The sequence below is a fragment of the Lathamus discolor genome, chromosome Z (assembly GCF_037157495.1).
Source record: "Lathamus discolor isolate bLatDis1 chromosome Z, bLatDis1.hap1, whole genome shotgun sequence".
Lineage (NCBI taxonomy): Eukaryota > Metazoa > Chordata > Aves > Psittaciformes > Psittacidae > Lathamus > Lathamus discolor.
This window is the reverse complement of record NC_088909.1, coordinates 28502055-28517412: the sequence shown is the minus strand read 5'-3', so window position 1 is coordinate 28517412 and position 15358 is coordinate 28502055. Positions and strand designations below refer to the sequence as shown.

Here is a 15358-nt window from a genome sequence, read left to right as displayed (position 1 = left end):
ATATACCTTTTAAATTGAACCCTTTCAATGATAAGGAGTGAGAAATTAAATGAACAACTGTAAGGAAAGACTAAAGCTGTTAGTGGAGGCTGGTGGTCAATATAAATGTTGCACATGTACAAAGATTGACAAATTATTATTTAGGCTGCAGTAAGGTGTGTAAAGCCCTCCTTAAGACAAAAAATATTGGAATCAAGTATCCAGAGCTGGAGATGTCCCTGGTTTAAATATTCTTTGATAGTTAATTTCAAAACAGATACCACTCAAAAATACGTCTCTGCAAGAATATTACATCTTTAAACAATAATCATTGAAAGGATCAGACTAAACTCTCTTAAAGAAAGCCACTATGATACAAGTAATGTAGAAATAATCCACTTCTGACTCAAATACAGGCACAAAAAGCTACCCCACCAGAACAGAAAAACTTGCACGAATCAGAAAACTGTGATGACTGTAAAATTACATTGTTTACATCAGAGTTCCAAGTTCTCCAACTCCTGAAGTTACAGGACATTTGTAACATTAATAGTCCTTGCTATTTTTATTTAGGTCAAAAGAAAGAACTGCTTTTACCTGTGCACCTTTAATGCATCTATAAAATGTTCCTAATATCCTAACTTCTAGAACGAAGACCAAAGAAACATGTCACCACTGTCTGGTTGATAGATCTCCATGTACACCCCATCACCAGCTTGGTATTTCCTAAAACCATACAACAGGTAGGAAGTTATCTGGAAGCTTCTTACAACAGGTGCCTTAACCATTTCAACAGGAAAAAAATCCTCTGAGGGCCCATAGATAACTTGATGAAAACAATAACTAAATTGGGCCAACACGAATGCTGAAGAGGGGCTTTGGATGAGGGCCTGTAGGGACAGGACAAGGAGAAAGGCTCTAACCTGACAGAGGTGAGACTGACATGAGATCTTAGGCAGAAGTTCTTCCCTGTGAGGGTGCTGAGGCACTGGCACAGGTTGCCCAGAGAAGCTGTGGCTGGCCCATCTCCGGCAGTGTTCAAGGCCAGGTTGGCTGGGGCTTGGAACAAACTGGTCTCTTGGAAGGTATCCCTGCGTGTGGCAGGGGGTTGGAACTGCATGAGCTTTAGGGTCTTTTCCAACCCAAACCAGTCTGTGATTCCATTAAGGAGTGTCGCCAACATTTTTCACAGAAATGCAGGTTGAGTGCATTTCTGTGAGTACATCGCTGGGTGAAAGCACATTTCTTGTTCTGTGCCATGTCCCCTCCTCTACCTTGTAGGACATGCAGCTTCTAAGAAACCTGGTTTTACTGAGGCACTGCCTAAACACTATCCTAGAATACCTTTAGAATACCTAGAACCCTATCCTAGAATAACCTTTACAGACATCAGTAGGAAACTCACAAACTTCTATTCGGATTAGTTTCTTTACAAGCCCTGAAGTTAACAAAAAATTTCTAAAGATAAATAGCTCTGGAAAGTTCGAGTTGACAATGCCCCTTTCCATATTACTGAGAGTGTATACAAGTATTCCAAGCTTTAAAGCTCCAGCAATTTTGACTTTCTTATCAGTTAAGATGTTCTGTTAAAAGACATTTGTCACAAACAACTGTGGAGAACAAAGATGCTTTGAGTTTGAAGGTGAATTTGAATGTTATCAGAATGTGATGCAGAATGATACTGTTGTGGCAGAAAATTTTGTCTTGCATTCTCAAATTGAGGACCATGAAAAATTACAGCCATTTGAGGAGACCATAAGTTGCATAAAACTGGCAGCTGTCACTAAGTAGGAGATAATAGTGATTACTGACAATTCCGTTTCTCATGGAATTCCTAGTTACATGGTGCTGCTGAAAGAAAAAGTTCTCCAGCTTTGAAGAAGTCAGCCTGAAGAATTCATAAAATCATATAATGGTTTGGGTTGGAAGATGAAAAGGTCTTAAAGACTTTAAAGCTCTTCCAGTTCCAACCTCCTGCACACGCAGGGACACCTTCCATGAGACCAGTTTATTCCAAGCCCTGTCCAGCATGGCCTTGACCACTGTCAGGGATCAAGCAGCCACGGCTTCTTGGGCAGCCTGTGCCAGGGCCTCACCACCCTCACAGGGAAGAACTTCTGCCTAAGATCTAGTCTCAGTCTCTCCTCTGTCAGGTTAAAGCCATTCCCCTTGTCCTGTCCCTACAGGCCCTCGTCCAAAGCCCCTCTCTAGCTTACTTGTAGCCCCTTTTTGGGCACTGGAAGCTGCTCTAAGGTCTCCCCTTAAGGAGCCTTCTCTTCTCCAGGCTGAACCAGCCCAGCTCTCTCAGCCTGCCTCCAGAGCAGAGCTGCTCCAGCCCTTGCACCATCTCTGTGGCCTCCTCTGGACTCTCTTCACCAGCTCCGCATCCCTCTTGTGTTGTTGCCCCAGAGCTGGACGCAGGACTGCAGGGGGGAATCTCCCCAGAGCACAGTAGAGGGGCAGAATCCCCTCCCTCTCCCTGCTGCTCATGCTCTGTGGATGCAGTCCAGCACACAGGGCAGTTCTGGGCTCATGTGCACACTGCCTGTCGTGTTCAGTTTCTCATCAGCCAACATCCCCAAGCTATTAAAAATAGTCATTAACTTCACAGACAGGTTTTCAAGCATGGCTATACATGGCATTTCAGTGAATTTAATTTTTTTAGTGCAGTTTGAGCATTTTGCATCTCTCCGCTGCCCCTCACTGTATGGTCCCTTCAGTGCCTGACTTGTGTCAGTGTTGGAAGTGATAGGCAGGGGCTCTGGCTGGCTGACTGTTCCAGGAGAGCTACGGAGGCACATCTCGGACCAGCTCTGCATATGAGCATTATCAAGCACCAGGTGGATCTGGATTTTTGGCTCTTAGGAGATCAGGAGGGAATAAAAACACAAGCGCCTCAAGCTCGTGTACCAAAGTATCGCAGGAAAGTCGCTGTGGAAACAGGGTACAGCTCCCATTGAAGGAAATTTGAGGCTTCAAGGGGATTCTACCACTTCTCTGAAACTGTGTTCAGTGTGCTAATCACCCAAACTGTTATAAATACATTTCTGATTTATTTTTAATTAGAAATATGTCTGGCCTTTGGTTCTTTTAATGCCTTCGTCTACTCTGTTGAAAAAGCCTTTAGTGCTCGGTGTTTTCTTCTAGTGGAGGTATTTATAAACCAAAATCATGTCTCTTCTTGATCTTCTTTTTGATATGCTAAACACCTTCAGCTCCCTATACCTTTCCTTGGAACACATCTCCTACAGCCCTCAAATGACTTTTTGTAACTTTTCTGATCCAGTGAAATCCTCCTGCTTCCTCTTGAAAGTGTGGAAGCCAGAACTAAATGTAGTATTTTATTATCAGCATGTCTAAGAGGTAAAAATCACCTCCCCTCGCTAGTTCTAACAGAATCTGGAATGTAAGACCGCGTTGGCACCCTGGTGAAATGTCCTTGCTAATGGATGAATTACAAAGGTAGCAACATGACATAGAAGGCCTCTTAAAAGCCAGGTGGCCAGGCAAGGGAGAGACAGCAGACAGCAAGATCATTTTCTCACATGACAAAATAAAGCATAAAAGAGGAATTGGCAAAATCCTAAGTGATAGGGACAGAAAAGCACCACTTGGCTACAACCCAGGCAACTTAATTATCATCAGCACTTCCTCAGGAAGACAGCCTTTTAACTCCACTGTGATCCAGGTCTATGCTGTTCCAAAGGATGCCAGGGAGAGGAAACTGTGCGATTCTGCAATTAGAACTGAGCTGGACACACATCAGAAGCAACGAGGCATAAACTGCTACAATCTATAAGACTCCATATCCTTTATGAGCAGAGTACAATGTTCCAGTAAAACCAAGAAACAAACAGAGAGGGGAAATTCTCCAACAGAAAGCACTGACAGGAAACAACACAGCTCGGGGAGACAGGACCGCAGTAACGTGAAGTTCTTGGAAGAACCAGAGCATGGAATTTTTAAGTGTAAAGATAATGACAAAGAAATAAAAAAACAGATCCTACATGATGCTTGTGATTGGTGGTTGATAGAGGTGACAGACTGAAAACCAGGAGATCTCCAAAAGGAGATGGAGATTGTAACTTGGCTAAGTAGGACACCGACTCAGGGGGAGAGTGACGGGGAGACTGGAAAGCTGGAAAGGATACCTGGGAAGATGGAAAGGATGCCAGAAGACTGGAGAAGTTTCTCAGGAAGTTGAAAGGGGTCCACATGAAGCTTGAGAAGGTCATTGGGAAAATGGAGAGGATTCCAAGGAAGCTGGAGAGGATCCTTGGAAAGCTGGGAGAACTCAGAAGGACCTGGGAGGCAGTGTTTTGATGCAGCAACACATGGAAAGCAGGAAAGAGCTCTGCAGTTTGGGCTAAATCAGTCTTGAAAATGGGAATATGAGAGCTAGATGAAATACAGGACAATGTCACTGGTCAATGAGCAATTCCTGAATACAGTCAGGCGTTTATTGCTTGATGAAAAAAAGCCTGTGCCACAAAATCCTGCTGGAGGATTTTGAAATGAGCAATTAACATCTTCCTAAGCACAGCTCTTCACAATGAAACCACGGATTTACCTTGGAGAGTGCACAGACAGAAAAAAAGCAGTTGAAGGCCTTTTGTGTGCTGGTATTTCCTTTGTTGTACTTGTGGCACAGCCATACACTCACAGAGTAGTGCTGTTAGAGTGTCACATGTGCAATTTCTTTGCAGCAAAGCTGACTTTGCTCTGCTTTGATAAACATCATGTGCCTTCCTACATGATTCTCCTCTCACTAGCTGGTCCAAGCAGCTTTGCAAGAGCTTTCCCACAGCTCCAACCTTCCACAAATCCTCACAAATACCTATTTTACACCCCTAACCACTTTTTACACTTATTGACATGCTCCTCATGTTTGAGCAGTTACTCCACTTTTCCCTCTCCCTTGCACTTATTTTGCCATTCTTCTGCCATTTGGTGGGAGGCAGGGGGTCAGAAGAAGGATCCATAAACATAATCCATAAACATAATCCAGCTTGCGTGCAGCATTCTGTATTGCAGAATACACTGGCAAATACTATCAATTTTGCAACAGTATGTGGACATAACAACTATCAGTAAGAACTGTATATAGTGAAATACCTGATAAGAGAAAGTTTCTGAAGCTATGTGAGCCAAAAGTGAAAGTTTTCTGGCTTTCTACCAGACCAGCAGTGCCCCTGCACTACCAGAACTTAAAATTTTGAGGGATAGTAATAAATAAGGTGTGGAATACCTAAGGGCTGAATTTTGAGATGCAGTATTTACATCCAACTCCCTTTGATAAGTCAAAAATGGAGATGCTCAGCACCTGTCAGGATTTGTCAAGGGCCAGCCTGCCAGCAGCACTTTAAGATTTTAATGCTTTGGGCAAAATCTTCATTTTACATAGAGAAATAGATCTGAAGTAATTTAACTTTAGTCATCATGTTTAATCAACAAACTATTACACATTATTATATTGTATGTATCCCCAAAAATCTCTATAGCTTCATTACTGTGAAAAAAATAAACAGTTAAAGTATAGCAGGTTAGGCACTGAAATACTCAATACTTAGTTTTTAATATTTTAGCTTTGTATTTCATAATTATGGTGTGTACCCATGCACTCTTGCATTACAAAAGTAGATCTGAATCTTCATGACAATATTCAGGGAGATTTCAGTGTGCTACAGATAAAATTAATAAATAGCCTTAACAAATACAGAGTACACAAGGTCTTTTGTTCTTAATTTGCATCAGATGGGAAAAAAAGATAATACCATCTACAAATACCAATGAAAATAGATCTAGATGATGTGAACAGTAATTTCCTGGCAAAAATATGAGCAAAATTCAATGTCATTTTAACAATAAACACACATTTTTCATAACAATAAATAATGCTATAAATCCTGCTGTACTGGACTGCAAATAACTTCAGCTGAAAAAAACAGTATGACATGGGATTTACTTATCCTGTATGTTCACAGAAACAACTTATTCTCTGACAGCACTCATTCTTGGCAATTTATTGCGCCTGTCAGCAGCCAATTTGTTCAGATTACTGCTATGCATAAAGTTGTAACAATCATGAGGATTTATTAGCTGATTATTGTAAAGGTGACAGTCAGGATCACCCTCAAAACCAGAAATGATAAGAAAGTTAAATAATTACATGAAGACTAAAATCATTCCACCTTCATTTTGATCTTAGTATTAGCTACATAAACCTACTGCAATATATGCTGATAATAATAGGAGTATATTGAGAGAAATAGATGAGAAATTGTTCTCTTATAGCAAAAAAATGTGAATGTTAAATGTACTCAAACTGAACAATATACACACAGACTTATGTAAATCTATTTATCAGATGAAGCAATGAATAATAATGCTCTCTCAAGTTCATATGCTTGTTTGAACTCAAGAATGCTGCCCCTGTGGCTTTAGCTGCTGGTGCTTTAAAAAATAAAAACCAAACTTCTAGAGCTCAAGTCTTTGGACTTGGAAATCACAGAATCATAGAATCAGGCTGTTTTGGGTTGGAAGGGACCTTAAGATCATCCAGTTCCAAGTCCCAGCCACAGGCAGGGACACCTTCCACTAGACAAGGCTGCTCCAAGCCCCTGCCATGAACACTGCAAAGGATGAGGCAGCCACAGCTTCCCTGGGCAACCTCTGCCAGGGTATCATCACCCTCACAGTCAAAAATAGGTTTTTTTTTTGAAACAAACAAAAAAAGAAACAAACCCAAAACCCAAAACAAAAACCAATCAACCAACCAAAAAAAAAAATACCCCAAAACTAAATTCTCATGGTGATGAAAGAGTTGTGTTTTTTTTTTTTTTTTTTTTAAATAAGATATTCAGAAGAATGCCAGAATTTAATCTCCTGCATGATGAAGCTCAGTCCTGGTTAAGCCCTGTGATTCATCAAACAAATCAGCATCTGATCAGAAATATATCTTTCTTGAAGCTTTCATCTGAAGTATTTTTCCAGGCTTTTGAAATCCCAAAAGAAACATTGAAATGATTCTACTATTTCATTTTTTTCAGAGTATTCCAAGATGAAAGTTCACAGGGTGCTACATCCTTCAAATTCTCATGGAGAATGAACATAAACTCAAATGAATTCTCTAAAAACATAGTGCTCAAAGAATGGAAAGCCATCAGCGTCTCCTTCCAGGAACTCCCATACTGAACTTGCCTGGGCACCAAGATGAAGAGGGAGCTTTATGACAGTTCTGTGAAAGACATGTCTTTCTCCTTCTCTGAATCAGGATGTAATTCACACTCTCTAAACACTTTCCTATCTCTTACAAGCCACCTCTTCCACTTCCACCCTCCTCCTGCTATGCCACCCCAAAGCCAGGATCTCCCTTTCATGTCTTCAGCCCTCTCAAATATCTTTCTTATGTCTTCCTGTTCTCAGCTACAGATTACCGTCCAAGCCCTCACAGTCTGAGCACACATGCCATTGCCACCTCGTCACAATCCCAGATTCACCTGGCCCAGAACATGTTCCAGCCTAATAAGCATGACAATACACGCAGAGGCCACAGACATCTACATTCCTGACTTCCCACTTCTTTTATTTCACTGAAGTCCAGCAGAGACAGAGTATCGCTCCAGGAGAAGTTATGACATTATGCTTTGGAGTAAAATCTGCAAGTTACAGAGCTTATCATAGTAAGAACGTTTCTGCTCAAGGGGATTTCCCATGATGTTTTCCAGGAGGAACCCGGAGTTTGTCCCTTCAGCCTGTCACCTGGCAACCCTGTTCTCCCACCTCCAGCTCCATTTGGAACCACTGAACCAATCTTAGGGATGGCTTTCTTCAAAGAGATCCCCTGGCAAAGCTGCTTGGTAATGCCTGTTTTTCTGCTAGCCTTCACACGCGTCCTGTAGCAGATGAACATGGAGGATTCAAAATCCCAATACCATCGATGAGAGATGAGAACCACTCCTTAAACAACTTTCTATTTTGCTTTCTCAATTTGGTCTGCTGTATTCCTCAATGAATAGGATCTCTTCAATCAATGTGTCTTCTCCCTAACCATACTTTGACCATGCAGGACATCTTCAAGCAATAATTATTTTCATTTGCATTTAAAAAAATTATTCCCATATAACAGCTGCTACTTGCACGTTGTTAAAGAAAGGGGGCAGATCACTGTCAAATGAAAGGGATTCCTCTCCATTACTAAGCAATTCAAGAATACCACAAGCAAGTCTGTTGTTTCCCTCCCACAGCCCAAACCAAAATATTAAATATACTTCACACGCCTTGAGAGTCACAGAGCCTTAGTGGTGGAGCACAACTTGGTCATGGTTTACAAAATTAATATGCATTTTGCATAACACACACACAAGCAAGCCTTTAGTGTCTCTACCAAAATACTTCCAACTTTTAGAGGCAGCCTCGAAAGGAGAAACTGGGGAAAAGAGAGGTCAATGTAAAGTGGAGCTGTCAGGTGTCAGTGATTTTTATCCACAGTGACTGGAAAAGAGTGTCAGAAAGGAGGAATATTAAGACCTATTTCTGTATTCAGATTGAGCTTGACAAATGACAGATTTTCATGGAAATCTTCATGGAGAGGAATTTGTTTGCAGGTTGCATTATCCAGAGATAAGGTTCCAGCAGAAGGTGAAATGGGAGAGTGTCTGAAAGGACAAACTAAGGACGGGTTATACATACACTGTCAGCAGAAAGGCCACAAAAATCAGGACCAGCAAGATACCAGGGAAAAATACCACTGATTTTGTTAAAATCAGTTATATACTGCAGAAGCACTGCAGATTAGCTTTGCTTAATGAGCATCTTTTTTAGTATAATTACTACACCTATTTAGGAAAATAATATATAACAAAACAAGGTTCTCCCATTGAAAAATGATGAAGGTTTCAAGCATTCTTCTGCGAGAGACTTCTCATGCTATCAAGTATTTTTAGCCAAAATAAAATGTAGAATTCACTTGTTACTTGCAAAATATCGTGCAAGTTACTAAAAAGAGATAGATGCATAATTAAACACGTTTAACTTTTTTAGGTATTTGAAAAACTACCCAAGCAGATCACAAGTTTCAAGTTACAATTTTTGCTTCTCTAATTTCTCTATCACATTCTTATATAGATTTCAAGTGCCTTTGAGCAAAAATGGTGTCTTTTATTTTATGCAATGCTCTTACAAAGACTTTATAATTACTGGTAACAGTAACAATGTAAGTGCTGCTTTGATGACAGTCTTCTGAAAAATCACACTTGAAAACTCTGAATCTCAACATCTTTTGGAAAGGAAGGTTAAAGCTAAGCAGAAAATAGGAATAATTTCCCAAGGTATATTACATGTTGACATAAGACTAAATTATTTTGTTACTCAAGAAAAATAGTTACCATATGCACCAACTGAAATCAAGCCAGGGAACAAACACAACATGAAAACTTCAAGTATATCATCCCTTCCATAGGGTTTAATCATATGAAATAAAATCCTGCTGTGTATACTTTTGAGAAGTGGTTTTGTTGATATTAAAGCTGTTTGCTTGCCACAGACTCTGTATGTGTCCTGAGTTCCCACAATTTATGATAGCAAATAAACACAGAATATTATCCAACTGATATTATTTGATAAAGAATGCCATTACCCTAAACAGAATAAGAGGGAGGAAAAAGTCAGTAGAAACATAACCACACTGACAACAAAAAGTACATCCTTGGTCTTTTGGATTTCCATTCCTAATTTTAACTAGCAAAAAAAGTAATTCTACTAGTTTACAGTATCAATGCAAACAATATTCTAAAACACAACCAAAATATAAAGGATTAATAATTATTATAATTATTGTATGGTTAGCACTTAAAGTGTGATTTAAACGAATATGTGAGCTTTCCAAATAGCACCTACTTTGTGGCTGACATGAACACAAGACAGTTTTTCCCATTACCTAACAGTTAACACCATTGTTAAAATACCCACTAGCATCTTCTTCTTCCTACACAGTAAAATGAAGTGTGACTGGGGAAATTTATACAATTTCTTGAACTCTAAGAGATCCCAAACATTTGCTTTTCCCAAATTAGGTGAATGATCTTATTTCTCTGCTCCGAAAGCTGTGTGTAGCCTTTCAAGACTCTCATTATATTTACCTAACAGATTAAAAGAGTAAGTACATAATTCTGGTCTTACGTGCCTATTAGAAGCCAGAAGAGTTATTTTTCCTCCAAGCAAGCTGCTGCCCTATGGAATCTCCTGCATCTTGAATGTTACTCTAACCCTATGATTTTTACTTTGGAAAAACTATCAATTGGTAAAAGCTGCCACCTACTGGTCAATAAAAAGTATTTTACACCGGCGAAGTAAAGAATTACATCAAAGCAGCAAAAGGTACTGATACTCTGAAAAAATCCTTCCCCACCTTGGAAAAAAAAAAACCCAAAACACAGCAAAACCCAAGAACAAATGGTCATAAGAAATAGTTTCAACAGCAAGGCTCATTTTAATCATCTGCTCTCATCTCCAGGGAGCAAGAAGGTTGTAACTGCACAAACCTGCCAATAAAATCATCCTTTTTGCCAGCATTCTTGTCCCACACAGTAATATCAATAATTCCACCTCGTTCTTCATAGAGATGAAAGTCAAACTGTTCCCTCCACTGAGGATTCAAAGTTTTTGGCACAATCTGAAAGAAGAGCAAACAGAAAGTCATACTGCATTGTACAGGCATGCACTTTCTAGAATTGTGAATTCAATGTTTAGAGGCTGTTCAGAGAGTTCCTTCTACTTGCACTGTGACTATCTTTACCAGTGAGAATGACAAAATAGTAATTAGAGAAGTCCACTGACCAGTTCTCTCATGCCTCTCTGACACAACAGCAACCTCCAAAATCCTGAAACCTGTCACCTTCAAAAAGCCTCCCAAACAAAGGATTTACCCTGACAATGGGTCCATTTTTCTGTAGAATAATTATGCCCAATCTTAAGTGACAGTTAGCTCTAAAGTTTTGTGTCTGAGCCTAAAGGAAAACAAAGCACAGGCAATGACAACTAGATAATGACTGTATGTATTTCAAAAGAAATGATTTTATCATGTCCTCCTTCCCTAGCTGCAGTAAGCTGTGGGAAAGATGATATCATGGTTTACTTTTTATATTTATGGAATAATACTCTCTGTTGCTTGTTTGGTTTTGGTGGGTATTTTTTTGGGTGGGTTTTTTTTTTTTTCCCCTCAAAAAACTGTATTTTACTGCCTTTCCTTTGCAGTAAAAATAAAGTAGGTTTCTCCATCATTTTCAGTCCAGTTTCTTCTAACAAAAGTGCATTCAATGGATTTCAGTCTGTAATTCTGACCATGCTCTGCAGAACAGAAAGCTTGCACATTTTTCTACCAAAATGCAAAAGCGGTATTCACAGCAGTCACATCTGTCCTAAGCAAGAGTGGGACTGCCTAGTACCTTCCATACAAAGCAATCACTACTTTCTACATCTACCAGTTCTGCTGGTTTGAAAAACAAACGCAAAACTCAGAGAGGATTTGAATGCAGAAATGCTAAGAAAATGTTTAAGTCACAAAATCATGAAGTTTGATTTCTTCTAATTTCAGACTAAGAGGACACAAGGCAGGCTCAGAGGTCTGCAAACATGGCACCTTGATGTTCCTGGCCTCTTCCTCTCATTTTCCTTCATCTGGCTGTGAAATCCACGTGGGCTGCCATGGCCATTGAGAGAGAAAGGTCAAGTACATCATCAGCAGTCCCAGCATCTTTCATAAACAGCCATTTTCAAACCAGTAGGGGTCAGGGGGGTAAAAAAAAATGGCAATAAAGCCAAGCAAGGCTCCACAATCATCTTCACACAGATCTATCTACTTGTTAAACTCCTAAATACACAAAACTTTAATGAAACTTGCTGTAATAACACAATGAGGAAAGTGAGAATATAAGCATGATGTGATTTGAGGATAAGACCTGTACCAGCAAATAAAACCAACACAGTCTGCATAGAAAAGCAGGTGTGCTTCCCCACCACATTGCGTTTTTCAGCACTATATTTTTCCCCACCTACTATTTATTTTTTAAATAACAAAGTAAAAAGAATCATCTAAACAAAACTCCAGCTATTCTGGCAGCTAATTAATACAAGAGTAACTCTCCATTACAATTTAAACAGTCATGCCAGGCAAAAAAACCCTGCAAACAGGAACAAAACATTTCAAACACAGCCAAGGCATATTTTTTGTCACAGCTAAAGTTACCTTGCTCTTGTACTTCTGATGTCCCAACCGGAACTTCACATAAGGATCACTTCGTCCATTTGCATCCATTGCCTTTAGTTCACGACCTTCTATTAAGGTAACACTAACTATCCCTCTCCACAGCTGAGATTTTCTGTGCAGGTCTGAGAGACGTAAGCTTTGTGTCTGAAATAAAATCAGAGATTTAGTTAAAAACATCCCCAATTTTTTTCTCTGCATTTTAGTGTGCAATTTCATGTAACTACGAATGTAAAATAACAATCTTAAGCCATTTTGAAGTTATCTGACAGTACATATGTAAACTGTATTAAAAATAAATACTTTGAAAGAAACAAAACAGGGACAAATATGCAGGTAATGTCATATGCTGCTTTTGCAGCAGCAAACAGAACAAATGCTACTGAAGGAAATGTTTGGGGAAAATAGTGTTTTTTCCTGCTTCTCTTCTTCCTATGCTAAAACAACTAACAACATTAAAAATCAATGTTTTAAAGTCCCCTCTATTGGTATCATAAGATTAAGTGATCTTGAACAAACACTGAAATAAACATAAAAAAAAGCAGGAATATGAAACTTCCATTAAAAATAGTGCAAACTCATCAAGAGAAGCACAGATGAAGGAAAAATAATAAACTGCTGGGCACGTGACAACTATCTCAGCCTCTAAAATGCTGTGGTTTTTTTACCACAAAAGAACAAGGAAAACTGAATTAAATACCAGCATGTTGGCCCAAGAGTTTCAAAACAAGATGTTGAAGAGCTGCTAGTTGGAATTGCTGACTTTGGTTGGGGGTTCAAAGGGAATGACTCAAAGCATTCGTCAGTGAACCCCACTGTGGCAAAAGTTGGGATTACAAATTTGAGTAACTTAAGATCAGCTCTACCCAGCTCTGTGCTACCAAGGTAACAAGGTACCAGAATGGGGGAACCCCCTTTGCAGGCAAACGCATCTCAGGTGCACCTGAGGAGTAAGGCTGCCAAAGGCTCTCCTTGTATCGAGAAATATTATTTGTTCAAGGTTACCTCACCTATAATCAGAACACTAGGGAGTGGAACAATACTTAAACCCACAAATTATACTTTCTAGGAAGCATAAAAAGGCAAGCCTGCATGTATATTCAGCTATAAATACAACAAATATATACGTTTTCGTTATTATGCAATGTACTTTAAGCAATGAAGGCTTTATGGGCTCAGCAACTCCCCCACATGAAGGATTGCACAGCTCATTTCACCACTTGCATACTTCCAGTATCTCTGATAGAGGTTTTCAGTGCAAATTTGGTTTGAGGCTAAACACAGCTGGATGGTTATATCTATACAAGTGCCCAGGGCAGGAACTTTATGTTACCTAGGGAAGATCACAGAAAGTACACTGGAGCAAAGTCACTGGACTGTAACTTGCAGGCACCAGACTCCTGAGGGATGTGTTACAGACAAGGACTGTGGCCATTGGGGTCGGAGCAAATCTGAATAACATATTTTTAGCAGTATTCCAGATACTGTATTAGAAAGTATTTGTGCTTTCCAATGGCTATTCATTCCAAGCAGGATGTTTACTCCTGAAATACTTCACTATATTTATTAAAAATTTCTCTTCCTGAAGTGAAGGATTTCACTGCAGAGAAACTTCTCACAAACTTACTGTTTCTCCAAAGGCAAACAAGGAACTGTGGAATAACCTTTAACCTAACCTGTGACATGAAGAAGCAGCAGGACACCAGAAAGCATAAACTCTACAAAAATTAGGGCACAACTGAGAAATTCAGTTGCCAGAAGAGATTTAATTCACAACACAGGAACTCTATTAAACTTCTTTTTTTTTTTTTTTTTTCCTCAGCACAAATACCCCTTCATTAGGGATACACATTCAACATTGCCAGAGACCTGTGAAGAATCAGTGGATTGTTTTTGTTTTTCTGGTTCCAGTTTTTTATTAGGTTTGAGTAAAAGAAACACTGAATAACCAAAAAATGATTGACCAAAATTGACTTTGCCCTGAAAATAAGAAGATGATACAGAAGTGTTCAAGGCCAGATTGCATGGGGCTTTAGGCAGCCTGGTCTAGTGGAAGGTGTCATGGCAAGGGATTAGAACTGGATGAGCTTTAAGGTCCCTTTCCAACACAAACCGTTCTAGGATTTTATGATATAGAAACGAGACGAGGTACTTTGGGCATTTCACATGTGGATAGAAGCAGTGGTTAGTTGAGACTGATTCTGGTAAAGAATGCACAGTTGTTGATTTGGGGTTTTTTTACAGTTGAGTGGGGATCCAAACAATTTCCAGGATACTATCATGGAAATGAGTATGAGTTTGCATTTACAATTCTTGTAAAGCAAAGCTAAAGCACAACTGCTCAGTGCTCTACTTCACGAATCACAAAGGAGACAGTGAATCATCTAGAGAGTATACTTGATCTAAATTCTGTTTTTTCAATGGCTCTTAAAATAATTTGCTGCATTAGAGCAGCTGCCACCATATAAGATGTGCTGATTTTTTATGACCAGTAGGGAGTTTCACCAACGACGGTAATTTACATATGAGTTGGCAAGGCAAGAACTGAATAACCACACGTAAAGCGTAATACGACAGCTGGGTCAGACAGGAGTTTACAAGAGTCAAGCAGAAACCCTGCGTGTAGTGGTTCATGTGTTGCTGGAGAAAATCCTTCTGGATCAGAGCCAGATCAACGACACACAGCACGCCTCACAGAGTCCAGTGGCACATTGACTGACTGTGAAGTGAAGAGCCTACATCTTAATCTGCTGGAAGAACAGCAGCTGGATGCTAAAAGTAAAGTGGCGTGGTCTGGTTTCTTCCCTGAGGTTAGGAATTTGGACCACAGCAATGCTCTTTTCTCCACGTCTTTATTGGTAACACCCAGATCCACGGAACAGCAACAGGAAAACATACTGAAAGGTATAGCTGGCTGAAGCTCAAGCTATTGAGATCATCTGGACATGAAAGACATGGGACACATGTCCTTCTCTAGCAAGAAAATTTTCCAGCTGGCATTTTTCTTGTTTCTAAGTGAGACTGAGCACATTTGAAACATGCTTTCCTTAGAGGTGAAGTCATCCTTATCCTCAGAAATTACAGATACTGACATCATCTCTAATTTCATATAGTTTT

General features: G+C 39.7%; 1 protein-coding gene across 3 annotated transcripts in view; it reads right to left on the bottom strand.

Moving 5' to 3' along the window:
• Positions 1-15358, bottom strand: part of MCTP1 (multiple C2 and transmembrane domain containing 1) — a 255065-nt gene that overhangs the window by 121179 nt on the left and 118528 nt on the right. For all 3 annotated transcript variants that reach the window (XM_065662669.1, XM_065662671.1, XM_065662670.1), the window contains exons 6-7: positions 12224-12388; positions 10521-10651 (exon numbers count right to left, since the gene is read on the bottom strand). In XM_065662669.1, the coding sequence (XP_065518741.1) occupies positions 10521-10651; positions 12224-12388 (296 nt within the window). The remainder of the gene's footprint in view (positions 1-10520; positions 10652-12223; positions 12389-15358) is intronic.